At 43.1% G+C, this 21,600-nt stretch overlaps 2 protein-coding genes across 2 annotated transcripts; one reads left to right on the forward strand and one right to left on the reverse strand.

Moving 5' to 3' along the window:
• The first annotated feature begins 1,299 nt into the window (after positions 1–1,299).
• LOC6040028 (chymotrypsin-2) lies at positions 1,300–2,229 on the forward strand. The gene is made up of 2 exons (XM_001849450.2): positions 1,300–1,927; positions 1,984–2,229. Exons 1-2 carry the CDS (start codon positions 1,313–1,315, stop codon positions 2,128–2,130), a joined length of 762 nt encoding a protein of 253 aa, XP_001849502.2. The 5' UTR covers positions 1,300–1,312; the 3' UTR covers positions 2,131–2,229.
• A 15,030-nt stretch (positions 2,230–17,259) lies between these two features.
• LOC119769214 (uncharacterized protein K02A2.6-like) lies at positions 17,260–21,467 on the reverse strand. The gene is given in 2 exon segments (XM_038261132.1): positions 17,260–18,888; positions 18,891–21,467. Coding segments are annotated over 2 exon segments (4,206 nt in total).
• Positions 21,468–21,600: the final 133 nt, after the last annotated feature.

Here is a 21,600-nt window from a genome sequence, read left to right on the forward strand (position 1 = left end):
TGACATTGCTCACTCAAAAACAAGAAACAATGATCAATCATGGTTTTCCCACTTTCAAATGCAGGTCAACGGTGTATTAAAGATAAATGCTTCACACTAACAAATCTTAACTCCGTCATAATAAGTAGGGTAGAGTAGTCATCAATGAGACACGGGGAACAATGATAAAATGGCTCTCACAAATCGTAGTTTCAACCAATCAGGTTCATATTTTGGGGAAAGGTGTGTCTACTGGATACACGTCTGCCATAATAGTGGCTTTGGTTATGGACGCTCCCTTGCAAAGTTATTCGTAAATGTTTGATTTCGGGGTGTAAAAGTAAATTATGATTGAAAATTACATTTTCGCTCATAGGCTGCCAATAAAACAAAAACTAATATTTCTTTAAATTTCTTTCGTCATTTCATAGGGCATGAGTTGGGCTACAATGGCCTTTCATTAGATTTAACCAAAATTAAGAATATACCCAGAATCCAGGGCTGTTTCATTGTTCCCCACTCTTTTCAGCCCATGGGTAACAATGAGACACTTTGATTTGTCTTCATTAAACTTTTCAAAATGTAGGGAAATTCTTCAAAACATGAATTGGAAGTGATTTTTGGCATATTTATTGAGTTTTGACTTCATTTAACCAAAAATATAAAGTTATTTGGTATAAATAAATGCATTTTACTAAATTTAAATACTTTTTAGTATAACTTTTGTTACTTGAATTTTCAAGTTGGCAAAATTGCTTAAAAATATTCAATGCAAGTCACTTGCAATGGAACAATACCAAAACATGATGTTTTACTAGAAAAGTATTGATTTTTGTAGAGTGTCTCATTGTTCCCCAGCTGTCTCATTGTTCCTGCCAAGTGCATCTACAATGAGACAGTTGGATAGCTCTGACTGTAGAGGTCGGATCGATCTCATATTTTTGTCAATGTTAGAACACATTAAAAGAAAGAAATTGCAACAAAAATCTCATTAAAACATGCTGATGAAAAAATACAAAAATCGTTGAATGTTAAAAACCAAAAGTGTCTCATTGATGACTACCCTACCCTACTTCAAGTTCGGTACAAGAATTTCTCGGCGCTTCTTGTACGAACTGCGCACGAGCCACTTCCGAGTGGCTAAACACCCTTTTATAGCGATTATGGCTTTAGCTTCCAGACACTTAAACTCTTCACCTGTTGAGATTCCACTGTAACATGTTTGCCAAAGCTATCAATAAAGTTGATTAGATCGCGATAATGTTTCCTATATAAAAGGGAAAACTCGTAAAGATCTGCATCAGTTACAATTGAGTTGAAACAGCTTGTCAATATGAAGAGCTTTGTGGTGTTATGTGCTTTCTTCGGTTACGGTAGCTTAGCTTCACTGCTACCGCTGGACGACCATTACACCAGTCGGGTCGTTGGTGGTCACGAAGCAGCTCCCGGATCTGCCCCGTACCAGGTGTCTCTCCAGGGTTTCTTTGGACATTCCTGCGGTGGAGCCATCGTCGGTGAGCAGTGGATCTTGACGGCGGCGCACTGTGTCGTCGGGGCCAGTCTGGGGACGTTGCGTGTCTTGGTCGGTACCAACAGTCTCAAGGAGGGTGGTCGAAAGTACAAACCGACCAAGTTCATCGTGCACAGTCGGTACAACAAGCCGGACTTCCACAACGACATCGCGCTGATCAAGCTGGATTCGAAGCTTCAGTACGGAGAGAATGTGAAACCAATTGCTTACTCAGAGAAACAGTTGCCCGAGGAGGCCACCCTCACGCTGACCGGATGGGGTCGGACTTCAACCAGTGGAACTATTCCGACAAAGCTGCAAACCATCGATCTGCGTTACGTCGGGTACGAAGAGTGTAAACGGCTGCACAATAACGCACCGGAAGTGGACATCGGACACGTGTGCACCTTTACGAAGGCCGGCGAGGGAGCTTGCAATGTAAGTTGTTTTGTGTGAGTTTTGTTCTTTGAATTTATAACAACTAATTTTTATAGGGTGATTCTGGTGGTCCTTTGGCCTACAACGGAACGCTGGTTGGTGTGGTCAACTTTGGCATCCCATGTGCCAAGGGATATCCGGATGCGTATGCTCGCGTTTCTTACTATCATGACTGGATTCGGACCAATATTAACAGCAATTAGAGATCTAGTATAGTTGTTTGGATTGAACGTTGAATAAACTAGCCTTTGAATTTCAAATCTATCATAATAATAATAACAATGTGAGGATTATTACTTACACTCCATGCTTTATTTATGTTTAAAGAGAACAACTGTAATATTTCAAAATAAAAAACAGCTCTTCAAAACATTCCTCTCAATTATTTATCAGCCACTTCCCTGCCCGGGTGGAAACGTCGGCAATCCCGCACCACCGCCACCTCCCAGTCCGCCCACCAGCGATCCAAGCATGCTGGGATCGAACGGAGTGATGATGGCCTGAAACGCTCCCAGCACCAGCATTGGTCGCACAGCCTGCTGTGCTCCACCGGATCCGGAACCTCCACTAAGTCCTGGAAATTCGGGAAGTTTCCCGCCCACTGGACCACTCGCTTCGGCAGCCGGTTCCGTGCTGGTCGGAGTCTTTTCCGTGGTCAAGGACGGGGGTCTGACGCTGGGTGGCCCCGCCCGAAGGTCCTGCGAGGAATCGTCTGGCACTGGGAGGGTTTCCTGCGATTGGCTTGGGGTCGGGGTCAGATCGGCGGGAAAGGTATGGACTTGCACAATTATGGCGATGAGTAAAACTGATGACAGGTAAAAACGGGCCATGGTTGAACTTTTCAGGTTGAGGCACTGAACGATACTGAAAAGACAGTTTTAGCTGCGAAAATTATGTAGGGCAATGTTGCACATTTTGCCCAGGCAACATGCGGAGAAAGTTGATAATTAATGCATTGGGGGAGGTTGCACTGTGTTTCATATTATGCGGTTTGTTTTTATAAGCAGTTGTGATAACATAACAATAGTCCATTATTCAATTATTGATAGCAATTTATAGGGGAATTTGTCATTTCATAGAGCGTTCGCCATGTTTTTTATTCTTCATTCATAAGAAAGACAATTTCCTAAAATTAAGATCAACGAAGAAACTTTAACTGAAAATGGTTTATAAAAGCTTATATTTGTCACTGCACAGATCGCAAAATGTAATGGAAAAAAGATTTACCGAAAAATGGTGCAGATTTGGAGCGTGTTTTCAAAAGAGTTGTTGCAAATCGAGAGGGAAAACTTTTAGCTTGGTTGAAAATTTGAGCGATTCAAGATTTGGGTGTTATGTATATCCAACTTTACTAGAATATTTATGAAATTTACTTTTCATTTAATTTATACGGCATGCCAATCCATAATAGGGTGTTTCTCTCATATTTCGAGAGTGTCCCTAAGAGTCCACCGGTAACCGGTTCCTGAATGGCCAGAATGGGTCAGCGAACAACGGCATGACCGTAACTTGACATATCTTTCAATTTCATGAAGTTTTTTTTTAAATTTATATTTATTTAAATTTCTTTTCCATGTACATTCATTCAGTTAAAATATTATTGAGTGTCCAATCATATACGATGACTTTTCACCTCAATTTTAAATACTAGCAACATTCATTTATTCATGAAATATTGTAGCTTTCGCTATTCAGTGATTTCAAATGTAGGAGGTCCTACATGTACAAAAGGGAAAAGGGATACCTTAAAACTAACTTATAAACTATATAAAGAGCGGATCAATGCAGCTGAAGACTGCAATGATTTTTGTCGAAATGCATCAATTATCTTATTGGACATAACATCCAAAGTGTCAACTTCGGCTAATTGATGAAGTTCACTGGTGCTGAACCAGGGAGGAAGTTTCAGAATCATTTTCAGAATTTTGTTCTGAATCCTCTGAAGTTTTTCTTCCTGGTTAAGCAACAGCTTGTCCAGATCGGCACAGCATAAAGCATGGCAGGTCTGAAAATTTGTTTATAAATTAACAGTTTATTCTTGAGACAAAGTCTAGAATTCCTGTTTATAAGTGGATACAAACATTTAACCTGGATACTTTCAATGTGATCCTTGTAAGTAAGGTTTTTGTCAAAAGCAAGTCCAAGATATTTCACTTGATCCTCCCATTTTAAATTTACCTCATTCATCTTTATAATGTGATGACTTTTTGGTTTAAGAAAATCAGCCCTTGGTTTGTGAGGGAAAATAATAAGTTGAGTTTTGCAGCATTTGGAGTAATTTTCCATTCTTTCAAATAAGAATTGAAAATATCCAAGCTTTTTGTAATCTTCTTGTGATGACACGAAGGCTTCTACCTTTGGCGGAGATGCTTGTGTCATCAGCAAAAAGTGATTTCTGACATCCTGGGGGCAAATCAGGCAAGTCAGAAGTAAAAATATTGTATAAAATTGGACCCAAAATGCTTCCTTGAGGGACGCCAGCACGTACAGGTAGTTGATCAGATTTGCTATTCTGATAACATACCTGCAGAGTACGATCCGTCAAATAATTTTGAATAATTTTCACGATATAAATCGGAAAATTAAACCTTTTCAATTTCGCAATCAAACCTTTATGCCAAACACTGTCAAATGCTTTTTCTATATCAAGAAGAGCAGCGCCAGTAGAATAGCCCTCAGATTTGTTGCTTCGAATTAAATTTGAAACTCTCAACAACTGATGAGTAGTTGAATGCCCAAGGCGAAATCCAAACTGCTCATCAGCGAAAATTGAATTTTCATTAATGTGCGTCATCATTCTATTAAGAATTATTCTTTCGAATAATTTACTAATAGATGAAAGCAAACTAATGGGCCGATAGCTTGAGGCTTCAGCAGGATTTTTATCCGGTTTCAAAATCGGAATTACTTTGGCATTTTTCCAACTACTGGGAAAATATGCCAAATCAAAACATTTGTTGAAAATTTTGACCAAGCAACTTAAAGTTGCTTCTGGTAATTTTTAATTAAAATGTAAAAATGCCATCCTCACCAGGGGCTTTCATATTTTTAAATTTTTGATAATAGATTTTATTTCATTCAGATCCGTATTAAAAACTTCATCTGATGAAAATTCTTGTTCAACAATATTCTGAAATTCTATTGAAATTTGATTTTCAATAGGACTCAAAACATTCAAGTTGAAATTATGAGCACTCTCAAACTGCTGAGCAAGTTTTTGAGCTTTTCCCCATTAGTTAATAGAATATTATCACCATCTTTTAAAGAAGGGATGGGTTTTGAGGTTTCTTAAGAACCTTTGAAAGTTTCCAAAAAGGTTTGGAATAAGGTTTAATTTGTTCGACATCTCTTGCGAACTTTTCATTTCGCAGGAGAGTGAATCTGTGGTCAATAACCTTTTGCAAATCTTTTGAATTCGCTTCAGTGCAGGATCACGAGAACGTTGATACTGTCTTCGGCGAACATTTTTCAGACGAATCAGAAGCTGAAGATCGTCATCAATAATGGGAGAATCAAATTTGACTTGGACTTTAGGAATAGCAATATTCCTAGCATCCAAAATTGCATTAGTTAAAGATTCCAAGGCTGAATCAATATCAGCTTTGGTTTCTAAAACAAAATCATGATTTAAATTATTCTCAATATGATGCTGATACCTGTCCCAATTAGCTTTGTGGTAATTAAACACAGAACTATTGGGTCTGGTAACTGCTTCATGAGAAAGTGAAAAAGTTACTGGAAGATGATCAGAATCAAAATCAGCATGAGTCACTAAAGGACCACAATACTGACTTTGATTTGTCAACACCAAATCAATTGTTGATGGATTTCTAACAGAAGAAAAGCAAGTTGGCCCATTCGGGTATAAAACCGAATAAAGACCAGAAGTGCAATCTCTGAACAGAATTTTACCATTGGAATTTACTTTTGAATTATTCCAAGATTGGTGTTTGGCATTAAAATCACCGATGATCAAAAATCGAGATCTATGCCGAGTAAGTTTATTCAAATCCCCTTTGAAATAATTTTTATTTTCCCCAGTGCATTGGAATGGCAAATATGCAGCTGCAATCATAATTTTCCCAAAAGAAGTTTCAAGTTCAATGCCCAAACTTTCAATAACTTTTAACTTAAAGTCACGTAACGTGCTATAAGTCATACTACGGTGGATAACTATTGCAACTCCACCGCCATTTCGATTCATTCGGTTATTAGTTATAACTTTATAATCTGGATCACTTTTCAAATAAGTGCCAGTTTTTAAAATGTTTCGGTTATAACAGCAACATGCACGTTATGAACTCGTAAAAGTTGAAAAATTCATTTTCTTTCGCTTTTAAAGAGCGAGCATTAAAATTCATAATATTGATGGAATTACTTAGATCCATGATTAAACTTCAGGGTAAGAACAACATCATTCGCAAATTTTAATCCAATCTGGATAGCTTCCATCATGGATGTAGCATTACTCATTGTTTGAATCAAACCAAACAGTGAGTTTTGCAAAAAAGTCATTTTTTCAAACGTAACATCGCCGAGATCAGAAGATCCCAAAGCGTTGCCAGCAGAAACATTTTCAAATGAAATTTGAGATACCTGGCCAATTTCAGGAAGAATTGCAGAGGATTTGAAATTTTGGATGAACCTGAAACAGCGGCAGCATAAGAAATACCGTTGCCTGTTTCAATGGTAGAAGTATTTTTCTAGCTTCTCATTGAGGAGACAGCAAAAACGTTTGATTTAAATTTTCAGGTACAACCTGACTTTGAGAAAATTTCGGTTTGGATTTCGGCTGATGCTTAGCACGAGAATCCAAAACCTTTTTCTGATGGGGCAATCCCAGAAATTTGATTTGTGATTTCCACCACAATTTGCACATTTAAATTGGGTGACTTCTTTCACGGGACAATTGTCCTTGTCGTGAGAAGAATCCCCGCAAACCATGCATTTTGGAACCATGGCGCAATGATCAGTACCGTGACCGAATGCCTGGCAACGCCGGCACTGGGTCAGATTCTGGCCATTACCGCCATGTTTCTTAAAATGTTCCCACTTTACCCGTACATGGAACAAAAACTGTACTTTGTCCAAAAGTTTCAAATTGTTGATTTCATTTCTGTTGAAATGAATCAGATAAAATTGTGAAGTCAAACCAAAGCGAGAAATATTCCCGTTTGATTTTTTCTTCATTGGTATTACTTGGGATGGGGCAAAGCCCAGCAACACCTTAAGTTCGTTTTTGATCTCATCCACCGACAAGTCGTTGGAGAGACCTTTCAGGACCGCCTTGAATGGACGAGCATTCTTGGTCTCATACGTGTAGAAATTGTGTTTGTGGTTTTCAAATAACCAACAAAAGTTTGGTGATCTTGTAAAGATTCCGTCAACAAGCGACATTCTCCTCTTCGACCAAGCTGGAACGAAACCTTCAAATTGCAAGTTTCCTTGCAATTCTTCAGTTGCGTTCGAAAGCTGGCCAAATCGGAGACGGAAGTCACTACAATTGGCGGAGCCTTTACTCGTTTCTCGACGGCAGAAGGCTCAGTACGAGGAGAAGGTTCCTTGTCATCAGTTTCGGATAAAACACCGAAACTGTTTGTCAATGGAATTGGAGGATTGACCTCACATTCAGAATCAGAATCAGACCTCAGAAGAGGCTGTTTTCTTTTTCTGTTTCCGTTAGCCGGTTTAGCGTTCAAACGCTTCACCGACGTAACGACCAAATCTTCAGAAGATTTGCGTTTACCTTTGTTTTGACGCATTTTGCAAGCAAAGTTCTCTTAAAAGATGGCTTCGTTTGTAAAATACAACAAAATTTCAGGTGGGGTTAGTCTTGAAAAGACTGTTTAGAATTTTGGAAAATAACTCAGGTAGTCTTTAAAAAGACTGAGAATTTTGTTTTGAAATAACTCTGAGCTTAGGTAGTAAAAAATACCGCAGCTCTAGTGTCCGTTCTCCACGAAGGTTCGCAAGACACTGATTTCATGAAGTTTGATATGTCGAATGATAGGGTTACTCACATATTCCGGAAATGTCCCCAAAGGGCACCGGGAACCAGATCCAGATTGGCCAGAATGGATCAGCGAGCAACGGCATGACCGTAGATTGACATATCTTTCAATTTCATAAAGTTTGATATGTCGGATGAAAGGATTTCTCTCATATTCCGGAAATGTCCCCAAGGGCCACCAGTAACCGGTTCCATTATTGCCAGAATAGATCAGCGAACAACGGCATGACCGTAGATTGACATATCTTTCAATTTCATGAAGTTTGATATGTCGGATGATAGGGTTTCTTTCATATTCCGGAAGTGTCCCAAGGGGCCACCGGTAACCGGCTCCAGATTGGCCAGAATGGGTCAGCGAACAACGGCATGGCCGTAGATTGACATATCTTTCAATTTCATGAAGTTTGATATGTCGAATGATAGGGTTACTCACATATTCCGGAAATGTCCCCAAAGGGCACCGGGAACCAGATCCAGATTGGCCAGAATGGATCAGCGAACAACGGCATGACCGTAGATTGACATATCTTTCAATTTCATGAAGTTTGATATGTCGGATGATAGGGTTTCTTTCATATTCCGGAAGTGTCCCAAGGGGCCACCGGTAACCGGCTCCAGATTGGCCAGAATGGGTCAGCGAACAACGGCATGGCCGTAGATTGACATATCTTTCAATTTCATGAAGTTTGATATGTCGGATGATAGGGTTTCTCTCATATTCCGGAAGTGTCCCCAAGGGGCCACCGGTAACTGGTTCCAGATTGGCCAGGATGGCTCAGCGAACAACGGCATTACCAAAGATGGACATATCTTTCAATTTCTTGGAGTTTGATGTGCAACATGATGGGTTTTCACCAAAAAAGTCAAATTGGCCGTTTATCGGGTACCCAGGAACCGGTTCCAGGTTACCCGGAAGTGACCACTAACACTCCAGAGTGGTTCTGGCAATCGTGTATAGTGTTTTTAGTATGTTTTATGGATCAATTTCAACTATCATGAGAGTATTGGTATCACATATATGTGAAAAACAGTAAAACATGAACTTTTCGGATGTTCCGGATTTCCAGAACCGGTAGGTCACCTGGCCCTGATATTAATATTTGTGGTCAAAGTACAGGTAAATACCTGTCGAATGCAACCCAGAGCATCCTGATTGGTTGAAATTAGCCGGAGATACAGGTCGTCAAAGTTGGGGTCTCAAAAAGGTCCTTTTTCGGTTGTAGCCGATTCCCGGTGGCCACAGTGACCAAATCCGGTTTTCTAAGTCGGTTTCGGAAAGGGGACGTTCTAAGCTTTCATTTGTGACCAAAAGAACCGGAATCGGTCAAAAACTGGATTTTTGACGTTTTTTTTAAAGTTTGGGGTCGAAAAAGACCCCAATACCTTTAAAGTAACTTTTTTTATGGACGCTCCCCTAGGGGTCATCCAAGGTTTGTTTGTTTTGTGAAATGTGTATTTATACTATACATTTAATGTCAGAAAATTTCAAGGCTTTAGCATGTATATAGCAAAAGTTATGGCAAATTTAATTTTCAAAAAGGCCGAAAAGGACCCCAATACCGTAGGAAGGTTAATCATTATTTTGAGGGAAACAATATGGCTGGCTTATATCGTACTCCGCATCTAAATTTCAAGTTTCAATGTATTTTGAAATGGGCCGAAATTTGGTCATAAATGGATACCGAAAAACTAAACTCCATAACTAAAGCTTGCATAGAAATGACACAACACCAATTTCATATTGCAAAAGGCACAAACGAAAACCCCGGCGGTTGCAAGGTGGTGGCAAAATGATTTTCGTGAAAAACCAATCACAAAGATGTCTTCAAAGGTGAGAGTTTTCACCTTGAGCCACCGCTCTTCCACCTGGTAATGCTCTTTTTTATCCAATGGAATGGAAAGCGAAGATCAGAGACACCATCGCAAAAGCGCATACACACACGACTTATAATAATATGCAAATGAGGGAAAATGAGAATTTAGACAGCTCATAATAACAGCAATTTCAGTGCCCACCGACTCACCAACTCACCGTCAATCGGTGGCACAATGGTTTATTGTATGGCAAACAGAGGTCATAATAAATTTCAACCATTTTTTTTTTTTTTTTTGATTATGTCAAAACAAAAAAGTTAAAAAGAAATCATTCACAAAAATTTAGTTGATTTCAAACGATAGAATTGAAAATCTCACTGTCCCTTGGGTGGGAAAATCCCCGATACATGATCCGGCGACGCATCATAAGCAAAAGAAGCAAACACGTGTCAACCTTATTTAGCATGTTTCGCCGACGCGAAAAAAAGGACTCTTCACTGCTGCAAAAAAAAAATAAACTCAGAAACTCGAGCTTACTGACTCTTGCTGGCTGCTGCTTCGGGTGGATCATGATGCTTGTGAAACTCGTCCCGGTTAATAACCTTCCGATGGGGTGTGCTTTTCGGAGAAAATATTATTTCTTATATAACGCCAAATTAAATTGTCTACGCAGCATATTATGTTAAGTAGCTCATCCGCTCTCAACGCGTGGAGCGTCATCGTTCACTTCGGTGTAATGAAATTGGCGCAGTCACAACGAAAATGATTCAAATTGTATAAAAGATAGATTTTACCTGGCAATCTAATTATGTTTATAAGCCTTTAAAAAGTAACATAATTCAACACCAGATTGTTGAACCGTTCCACACAATTATTGAGACAGCGAAGCCAAATTGTCGTTGTTTTCTATCCATCATTTATGCCTTTTTTTTTTTGTTGTACAACTTGACATAAAAACTAACTTAATCCACCTATGTGGTTGATGCCTTCCTCACTTTTTACCAACTATGGGTAATATGACTGGTTTGGACACATATTTTAGCTATTTTTTAGATTCAGAAAAATAAGTACACAGATATAACTTAAGTGGTCATAACTCGAGGCAGGGTTGCCAGTTCTTCAATGTTGTGGACTCGTTGGAAAGGTCTCTCGATTACCTAACCAACATTGGGTCGGGTGATGGATCCGGACATCGTTTGCATACATTTACTTGAGATCCGGCTTCAAAAAAGTACATGAATATCACTTAAGTGGTCATAACTCGAGGCAGGGTTGCCAGATCTTCAATGTTGTGAGCTCGTTGGAAAGGTCTCTCGATTACCTAACCAACGATGGGTCGGGTGATGGATCCGGACATAGTTTACATGCATATAAATGAGATCCGGATATATGTGAAAACACATTTTTATACATAACTTTTGAACTAGTTATCGAAACTTCAAACAATTCAATAGCGATGTATGGGACCCTATACCAAGTCGATTGCAACTGGTTTGGTCAAAATGGTTGGCGAACGACTGGACATGGCGTACCATAGGTACTTCGAGTACCGCAGGAATAAAATAGACCCACCAAGTGGTCCATTAGCCTCCTGTCCAGTAACACCGATACCCTGGCCTCCCCGCGGCGCTAGCCGGGATACTAGTAACCATTGGAGAGATCGGGTAACCAACCCCGGTGGGAGCTATGGTAGTATGCTGACAGGGAAGGGGGGCTCCATCCTCTTCGGAGGGTGTAGCTATACCGTTAGGCCTCGAGAGAAAGGCCCCCGTTACGGTGTCGAGAGAAAACCGGAGCTGGGTCTCGGTAGCTTCAAGGTGGCAGCCCCACCCCGAGACTAGGTATCGCAGCCCCAATCCGGCTGCATACCGAAATCAAAACCATTACGAACAATCAAGAAGGAATAAGGATCCGGAACAAACGGCATAGACCTAGGCAAGGGTTTCCAGCAAGGCCTCAGACTGGCAAGTAATTAATAATTACTTTGATTTTCAGCTGGTAATTAAATAATTCTTTAATTACTTAGTAATTCATGCAATTAGAGTAATTTAAAGTAATTAATTGGTAATTAAAGTAATTTTTGAGTAATTAAAGTAATTGATTATTTTTAATTGTACTTCTTCAACAACACTATTTGCTTTTTATATATAATCTATTATAACAGTATTTTATCAATTTCAAATAAGAGTGAAACACAAAGATTAAAATAGACTGGATCTGTACGAGGAAGGCCTTATTCACCATAGTTCTCTCTTAAAACTCTCCTAAAATTTATTTTAATCATGTTGTTTATCGAAGCTGATTAACAACAAAAGGCAACGCCATGATATATTACCCAGTGAAAAATGTTTTGTGAATCCGAAATCTATTAATTTTTATTAAGTAATTATGAAAATATGTTTCTTTTTTTTGCTAGAACTACATTAGAATTGATTAATTTTTTAAGCTTTTCCTTCTAATAGGCAGTCAACATTATTTTAAGTTTATTTGGATCAAATATTTAAAACCAAAATATACTTATACATTGATAAAAACAAAGTTTTCAAGTGATAGCCATTTAAAAATCAATAAAAATAAAAATATATTTTTTCATAATCTGCAGGAATTGACAGTCCTGTAACATTTCTCTATTAAGAGCTATTTCCCCGAAAAATTTCCAAATATTTCTGAGACAAATGTTTCAATGTTAAAAATCAAACTCAGTGAAATTAAAATCGACCAATATTCAGATGCAGAAATTAAATCCAATGTAAACGTCACATTTCACATTATCCGTATTTTCAGTAACGGATTTTTTAATTTGCTTGAGAAAAAAAACATGCAAAGTAATGTCAAACCAAACTTTGAAAAACATTTTAAAACTTAACATTATTTTGATGAATTCCACAATTTTCATGAAGAGCTGCTGCAAATATTTGTCAAAGTTTATGTTTGGCTCGAAAAATCAGGGGACCTTTTTTCAAACAACTTCTATATTTTAATGGCATTCGATTTGCAATAAACTGAAAACCATTTTAAATTATTAATTAATTAAATTAAAATTCATACATTGAAGTAAAACAGTACAGAGCAATTCCAGCCCAAAACAGGAATTTTTCAGGTACTTTTTTCTCGACTTTCTCCGATTTCAATGAAACTTTGTAGACATGTTATCCTACGCTTATATAAGCCATTTTTATGTATATGGAGCCAGTTCCACACGATAATGACATTTGAGAAGGGCGTAAGTATTTTAAATATTTTTGTAATTCGTAATTTAAATATTGCTGTATCTCGAAGCCGTTGCATCGTACCAAAAAGTGGTCAAAGACAAACTTGTAGGAAATTTGACGGGCTTTTCGATAAAAATACATTAAAAGAAAAAAACACTCAACTTTTATGAGATTTTTTGATTTTTAAGTTTAAAAGTCAAATTTGAGGGGGAGCCCACGATTTTTTTTCTTTCAAAATTTTTGTGAAGATAGCCTAAGATCTTACAAAAAGACTCACGAAAAATGCAGGATGGAGCATCTCACCTAAAAAAATACAAAAATCATTTACTGAAACTGTATTTTTGAAAAGTGCTCTAAACGTCAAAAATTTCAAAAAACGAATACGGGAATCGATTTTCCAGACAATTTTACATAAAAGTCTCCATATTGACTACTGTTCTAAGTCCAATCCTTGTGAAGTTACAGCGGTTTTAAAAATAAAAATGTTGAAAAAATAGGTTTTTTGATGGGTTTTCGCAATTTCTATATGACAGACTTGATTTTTCAGTCTCGTAAATATTTTTACCGGAAAGCTCGTCCAATTTCCCATAAGTTTGTCTTTGACCACATTTCATTTGGATGTATGGGCTTACAGATATAAGCTAATTTACTATCCAGGTTATTATACTGCACTGAAAAAATATTATGTTTTCAGTTATGAGCAATGTTATTAGCTTATATCTGTAAGCCCATACATCCAATTGAAATGTGGTCAAAGACAAACTTATGGGAAATTGGACGAGCTTTCCGGTAAAAATATTTTCGAGACTGAAAAATCAAGTCTGTCATATAGAATTTGCCAAAAACCATCAAAAACCCTATTTTTCAACATTTTTATTTTTAAAACCGCTGTAACTTCACAAGGATTGGACTAAGGACAATGGTCAATATGGAGACTTTTATGTAAAATTGTCTGGAGAATCGATTCTCGTATTCGTTTTTTGAAAATTTTGACGTTTAGAGCACTTTTCAAAAAAACAGTTTCAGTAAATGATTTTTGTATTTTTTTAGGTAAGATGCTCCATCCGGCATTTTTCGTGAGTCTTTTTGTAACATCTTAGGCTATTTTCACAAAAATTTTGAACGAAAAAAAATCGTGGGCTCCCCCTCAAATTTGACTTTTAAACTTAAAATCAAAAAATCTCATAAAAGTTGAGTGTTTTTTTCTTTCAGTGTATTTTTATCGAAAAGCCCGTCAAATTTCCTACAAAAATATTTAAAACACTTACGCCCTTCTCAAATGTCATTATCGTGTGGAACTGGCTCCATATACATAAAAATTTCTTATATAAGCGTAGGATAACATGTCTACAAAGTTTCATTGAAATCGGAGAGGGTCGGGTACAACCGATTCCCTATTTGGCATGGGATTGCTCTACAGTATTTTTATTTTTTGCTTTTATGACAAACACGACTTCAAACACGTAAGTCAACTTAAATAATCTTCTTTTGCAATTGGTTGATAAGGGTTCGGTTGATTGAAACCTGAAACATAATGGAATTTCCAATCAGATAATGAACAGGTTAAATTGACCATAAAAAATATTATTGTTAATATCAATTGAGCTACTTATTTTTTACCTGAAAATGGTATAATTAAATAAAATGTCAATTTTATAATAAAATAAAACAATTCCAAATTTCAAACCAATTCATTCGCTTTAGGATATTTTGTAAACATCACCCAAAATTTCAGCGCCCTCTAGTGGAGGACATTTTTGACGTTTGATCTCCTATCGAGAAATTAAAAAGAGAGATGTGAGCCGGTAACATGGAGTTAAACTTTCGCAACTGTCATGGTAAACTTCACAGAAGCTTGACAGAAAGTTTAACTCCATGTTGCACTTTTAATTTCTCGATAGCTATTTTCAATAAAAATTGTACGCAAAATTCATAATATCCAGATTGGCACAAAAAAAATAAACAGCATAATTTTTTAAATATCTATCGAATGAGCTATTTAAAACACCTAAACTCCCAAGCTCGAGAAAAAGGGGGAATTTCCATACAAATTCCCCCTTTTTCTCGAGCTTGGGAGTTTAGGTGATAAATAATTTAGTTTAGAACCGTAGAAATGAATACTTAAATTTAAATTAAATGTTTTTTATCGTAGTGAAAAGTTATTAAGTAATTAATGTAATTAATCATTTTTGACCAGTAATTTGAGTAATTAATTGGCAGACTGGCAAGTAATAAACGCTTCTGGAAACCCTTGGACCTAGGCACGAAAAGGACACCGATTGGAAACTCGGAACATGGAACTGCAGATCGCTACGTTTCGATGGGTATGAGTACGCTCTGTTGAACGAGCTCAAACCCCGCAACTTCGATGTTGTAGCGCTGCAGGAGATGTGCTGGAAGGGAGCGAAGATGTGGGAGGATGATGCTTTGGAGCTCACCATGTACCAGAGCGGCGGAGCCGAAAACAAGCTGGGAACCGGCTTCATAGTGTTGGGCAAGATGCGGAGTCGTGTGATAGATTGGGAGCCGATCGACGACCGGATGTGTAGATTGAGGATTAAAGGCCGTTTCTTCAACTATCACATCTTCAACGTACATTGCCCACACGAGGAATCATCCGATGCCGAGAAGGAAGCGTTCTACGCGAAGCTGGAGCAGAAGTTCGACAGCTGCCCGCAGAGGGACGTCAAGATCGTCATCGGAGATATGAACGCCCGCATAGGAAGGAGGAGATGTACAAGCCGGTGATCGGGCCGAACAGCCTGCACACCGTCACGAACGACAACGGCCAGCGGTGCATCAACTTCGCAGCCTCCCGCGGCATGGTGGTACGGAGCACATTCTTCCCCCGGAAAGACATCCACAAAGTCACCTGGACATCGCCTAACCAACGAACAAAAACACAAATCGACCACGTCCTCATCGACGGCCGATTCTTCTCGGACATACGGAACATCCGCACGTACCGCGGTGCGGACATCCACTCGGACCACTACCTGGTGGGTGCAAGCATGCACTCAAAACTGTCGACGACGTATCACCGACGACGGAGCCGGCTCCCACCGCCGTTCAACACCGAGCGGCTGCAGGACACGGCTGCGGCTCAGCACTACGTGCAGCAGCTGGAAGCGAGCCTGCCAACGGAGGAGGAACTCGGCGCTGCCTCGCTCAACGATGGATGGAGCAGAATATGCTCGGCCATCGGCAGTGCCGCTGAAGCCGCGCTAGGTAGTACGGTTCGAGTTGGAAAGCAGCGCTGGTTCGACGAGGAGTGCCAGCGGCTACTTGACGAGAAGAAAGCAGCTTATGCGGTGAAGCTGAGAGCTGCATCTGATGAGAACGTGGCCAGATACAAACAAGCGCTGAAACAGCAGAGAACGGTCTTCAAGCTCAAGAAGCGCCAGCTGGAAGATCGCGATCGCGCCGAAATGGAGCAGCTGTTCCGGCAGAACGAGACGCGTAAGTTCTACGAGAAAGTTAACCGGTCCCGCAAAGGCTATGCGCCGCAAGCCAACACTTGTCGGGACGCCGAGGGAAACCTTCTTATGGACAAAGGCGAGGTGTTGAACAGGTGGCAGCAGTTCTTCAACGAGCACCTCAACGGCGATGTAGCGCATGGAGACGGCTCTGAAACCCAACTTGGACCGCCTGCTGCCGACGAACAGTTCCCGGCACCTGATCTGGAGACGGTGGAGAAGGAGATCAGGCAGCTGAAGAACAACAGGGCCGCCGGTAAAGATCGGTTACCCGGTGAGCTCTTCAAATATGGAGGAGAGCAGTTGGCGAGGGCGATCCACTTGATGATTTCTAAGATCTGGAGGGAGGAGAAACTACCAGCAGAATGGATGGATGGTGTCGTGTGCCCCATCTACAAAAAGGGCGATAAGCTGGACTGCGGCAACTACCGCGGCATCACACTTATCAACGCGGCCTATAAAATCCTCTCCCAGATCCTCTGCCGTCTGCTGACACCGTACGCACGGAGGTTCGTGGGCCCCTATCAAGCGGGGTTTACTGGCGCTCGGGCCACCACGGACCAAATTTTCTCGCTCCGGCAGATCCTCGAGAAATGCCGTGAGTACAACGTGCCCACACATCACATCTTCATCGATTTCAAGGCAGCGTACGATACAGTCGACCGCGAACAGCTATTGTTGTGTACCCGGGGGCGCGAACCAAACGAGCGGCCACAAAGTCGCAAGAATAAACTAGACTTAAGCTTAACAAATAGAACACGTTTATTCTGTAACAGCGACTAACAGTAATGATGATATGCAGAAAAACTAAAGGTACAATTACATCTCCGATCGCGCCTCTCTCGACCTGGGTGCTACCAAGGAGTACAGCGAGTCGCGAAATTGTTGGAACGGCTGGTGGTTCTGTGGGAACCCAACATCTCCCCCTTTAAGCCCAGAGTCCCGGGGTGTAGCGATCCGGAGCTCTGCGGTCTCGTTCAGAACGGCGCGGGAAAGGTCGATCGTCTCCAGGTAGAACAGGTGAATCTCCACTCGGCAGTGGCTGCGTCTCGATCTCGAAGTTGTCCAGCAGGATGTCCAGCGGAAGTGTGCCAGGACCTTCTCGATTATTTGCCCTGGTGCCCACGTGAAATCGTTGCGACGGAACACGTGTGCGAAGATCAGGTCACCGGGCGCGAAACACCTTTCCACAGCTCCATGTTTCCGGTCGTAGTCAGCGTTCTGCTTCTCGTTCGCAGGAGTGGGCTTCGGCGGCATGGAGGGAGCTCGTAATAGATCGAATGTTGATTTAGGCCGACGACTCAGCATCAGCTCTGCAGGAGATTTGCCACCGGGTGCTTGCGGGTTCGCAGTCGACCGGTACGCTTGAAGAAAAACTTGCAAAGTTTCCTCCAAATCCTCCCCCTCGTTGATCTTTTTGAGAGCTCGCTTCAGCGTGTCGACGAAGCGCTCAGCTTGACCGTTGGACGCCGGATGGTATGGAGCGGTCGTCACGTGCTGAATTCCGTTCTGCTTCAGGAACGTTCGGAACTCAGCGCTCGTAAACTGCGGACCGTTGTCCGAAACGAGAAGGTCCATACGACCAAAGCGAGCGATGCACTGCCGCAGCAGCTTGATAGTCGCCTTGGTGGAAGACGATGGGGTTGCGAAAATCTCCGGCCACTTTGAGTACGCATCCACTACGACGAAGAAGAAAACTCCATTCATCGGGCCAGCGTAATCGATGTGGACCCGCTCCCAAGTGCCGTTCGGGGTCGGCCAGGACTGGAGCGGTGCCTTGGTTGGAAGCTTGGCTGCAGCGGCGCACTTTGGGCAAGCGCGCACAAGGTCTTCGATGTCCGCGTCGATTCGAGGCCAGAACACGTAACAGCGCGCAAGCGACTTCATGCGCACAATTCCGGGATGCGCTTTGTGCAGCTGCTTAAGAATGCGCTTGCGGTACACTTCCGGAACGACGACGCGCTCACCCAGGAGAAGACATCCTTCGACCACGCTGAGAGCAAAACGGCGGCAGAAGAAAAGTTTCGCTTCGGGTTCAGCGATCATCGTGGAAGACTCGGGCCAGCCTTCGTGGTGGTACTTGATGACCGCTTGCAACGACTTCGACTCCTTCGTAGCCTTCCGGATCAGGGCGTGCGTGACCGGGAAGTTGCTGACCGACGAGTCGATAAAAGCTTCGAGTTCGTCATCCAACGAGATTGCGGCGATCACGAAGTCTTCGTCGTCTTCTCTGCTGTGCTGGCTAATGAGACGGGAGAGCACGTCCGCATAGCCAAACTGATCCGTAGCGATGTACTCGATACGGAAGTCGTAGGTGAGCAGTATGATGGCCCAACGCTGCAGTCGGTTCGCCGAGTGGACTGGAATGCCCTTGTGCGAGCCAAAGATTGAGAGAAGGGGCTTGTGATCGGTCTGCAGGGTAAAGTGTCTGCCATAGATCATGGAGTGGAACTTCATGACACCGAACACGAGTGCGAGACCTTCCTTCTCGATCTGTCCGTAGTTCTTCTCGGCGGGGTGAGCGAACGGCTACGATGCTGCACGACCTTGATGGCTCCTGTTGGCAGGCGATGCATCAGGCAGGCACCGATTCCGGTGTTGGACACGTCGGCAGCAACGATGATCTCGTGGCGAGGATCGAAGTGCGTCAACAGGAGATCTGACGACAGGAGGCGCTTGAATTCTTCAAACGCGCGTTGGCAATCCTTGGTCCAGTTCCACTGTGCGTTGGCCTTTAGCAGCTGGTCCATCGGATGGCGCAAACGGTGCATCTCCGAAACGAACTTGGCGTAGTAGTTCACTGCGCCGAGGTACGAGCGCAGCTCTGAAACGTTCTTCGGAGGCGGCATCGTGGAGATCGCTTGGAGCTTGGCCGGATCGGGGCGGATACCTGAACTGTTGACCACGTGGCCCAGGTACTTGATCTCGTCCATGAAGAAACGACACTTGGAGAGCTGGAGGTGGAAACCGTAGTCGCGGATGCGCTCGAGCACCGCGTGCAGGTTGTGTAGATGCTCTTCCTCAGTGGCCCCGCCAACCAGAATGTCGTCCAAATAGACGCGAACTCCGGTCAGGCCAGCGGTCATGGAGTCCATGATCTTCTGGAAAGCGCCCGTGGCTGGACGCACGCCCGGTGCCAAACGGTTGAACTTGAAGAGCCCCCGGTGCGTGTTGACCGTGAGGAGGTTCTTCGAATCTTCGTCCATTTCGATCTGTAAGTAGGCGTTGGAGAGATCAATTATGCTGAAATGGCGCATTCCAGCAAGGGATGCGAAGATGTCGTCCGGCACTGGCAGCGGGTAATCGTTCGGCTGGAGCGCGTTGTTGAGCCCGGTGGAGTAATCTCCACAAATCCGGATGCTGCCGTTCGCCTTCCGTACAGCCACAATCGGCGCGGCCCAGTCGGAGTGCTCGACGAACGAGATGATCCCCAGGTTCTCCAAACGCTTCAGCTCGTCCTGCAGCGGTTCGTAGGCGGTCTGCGCGACTGGCCGGCGCGGAACATACACGGGCTGCTGATTCGGCTTCAGAAACAGCTTCACCTTCGTTTTTGTGCAGAGGCCCAGAGTGTCCAGGAAGACCTCCGGAAACTTGCGCTGCAGCTGGTGAACTTGATCCAGAACGCCGTCCGCGACAGTCACCCGGTTGCACACCGACGATAGCGGGACGGACCACAAGTCGAAAGCGTCGATCAGGTCCAACCCGAGCAGGTTTAGGTTGCTGTTGGGTGCGACGTAGCAGACGGTTGAGCGGCAGGAATCCTGCAGCGTCACGCTGCACTCGAACTCTGCCTCCAGCTTGACGTGGCCTCCAGACGCGCTAGTAGCTTCGTGACTTGTCGGGCGAGTTGTGGGAGATCCAAGAGCCAACCAATTATCGCGGCTGATCACCGTGATGTCCGAGGCCGTGTCGATTTGGAGCTTGATCGGCTTACCGTTGATCAAGATGCCGACAAACTTCCTTCTGCGACGGGCGCTGGTCTGGTCGCTCGAGACCTCCTTCACGCTGGAACGCTGCGGTTTCCCGGACGGCCTCGCGAACGCGCAGTAGCCGTCTTTGTGCCCGATTTGTTTACACTCTTTGCAGACGTGTTTTACAAAGGGCAGGCCTCCGTGTAGTGTACACCACCACATAGCCAGCAAGGATTTTGGCGTCTTCCTTGCGTCCGACTTCTGTTTTTGTTGTGGTTTGTCTTGCCGTTTCTGGTTTGACTTGCCACGATACTTGTCAGAAAGAGAGTTGACAACAGAAGTGGAGGAGTGTGCGGCGTTCTCGATCAGTGCTGTGTCCTGCTTCAGGTTGAGGAGCCGCTGACATTCGGTTGCGAGAGTGTCGACCGTAAGTGTAGCAGCATCCGTCTCGAGTTTGGACAGCAGTCTGGTGCGAATTTCGGAGTCCCGGTGCGAGCGTAGTCCGCAAACGAAGATCAGCGCCTTGAACTCGTTCTCCTTCAGGCTGCTCAGCTTGAAGTCCTCGCAGAGTCGATTCACCGCGCCAGCGTAGGCGATGAAGTCGTCCGACTCCGGCTTGATGAACTGCAGGCACTTGCAGCGCTTGTTGAACAGGGATGTTCGGCGAGAAAAAATCTCCTTCAGCTTCGTCACGGACTCCTCGAAGTCGTTATCCTTCGGCTTTTTCGGCAGGATGAAGTTGGCGTATCTGCTGTGCGCCCGAGTGTCCAGCTTCCGCAGTAAAAGTCTCACCTTGCTGGCATCATCGAGCTTGCAAGCATCCTGCGAGAAAGTGTCCGCGTACCGCGAGTACCAGACGTCGAACAGGCCGTCATCGCTGTCCGGATCGTAATGAAACTCGACCATCGTGTTCGCCAACGACTCGAGCAGGAACTCCTTGTTGTCGTTGGTGTTGGCGTTGAGCTTCGGTGGCGCGATAATAGGCTTGGCCGTGACGGTCTTCACGAGGTCCTGAAGCGCCTTCTGCTGGGCTTGCTGCTCCTTCTGGAGGTCCTGATTCTGGAGGCAGACCTCGGTCAGCTTCTCCAGGAGGCTCTTCAGATCCGGGTCGCTCATTGTCCGGTTGAGGTTAGGTTCGGCGGGTAACGTAGAGCCGGGTTCTTTTCCGCAAATTCCACGGGTTGTACAGGACACCGGAAATTTGCAGCGTCCTCGTCGCCAAAAATGTTGTGTACCCGGGGGCGCGAAC

The sequence above is a fragment of the Culex quinquefasciatus genome, chromosome 3 (genome assembly GCF_015732765.1).
Source record: "Culex quinquefasciatus strain JHB chromosome 3, VPISU_Cqui_1.0_pri_paternal, whole genome shotgun sequence".
In the NCBI taxonomy this organism is placed as follows: Eukaryota; Metazoa; Arthropoda; class Insecta; order Diptera; family Culicidae; genus Culex; species Culex quinquefasciatus.

Excerpts from the sequence above, each read along its gene's own strand:
- LOC6040028 (XM_001849450.2), top strand. The coding sequence starts at position 1,313 with ATGAAGAGCTTTGTGGTGTTATGTGCTTTCTTCGGTTACGGTAGCTTA. Across the intron at positions 1,928-1,983 it reads CCGGCGAGGGAGCTTGCAAT|GGTGATTCTGGTGGTCCTTT; the intron begins GTAAGTTGTTTT and ends TAATTTTTATAG.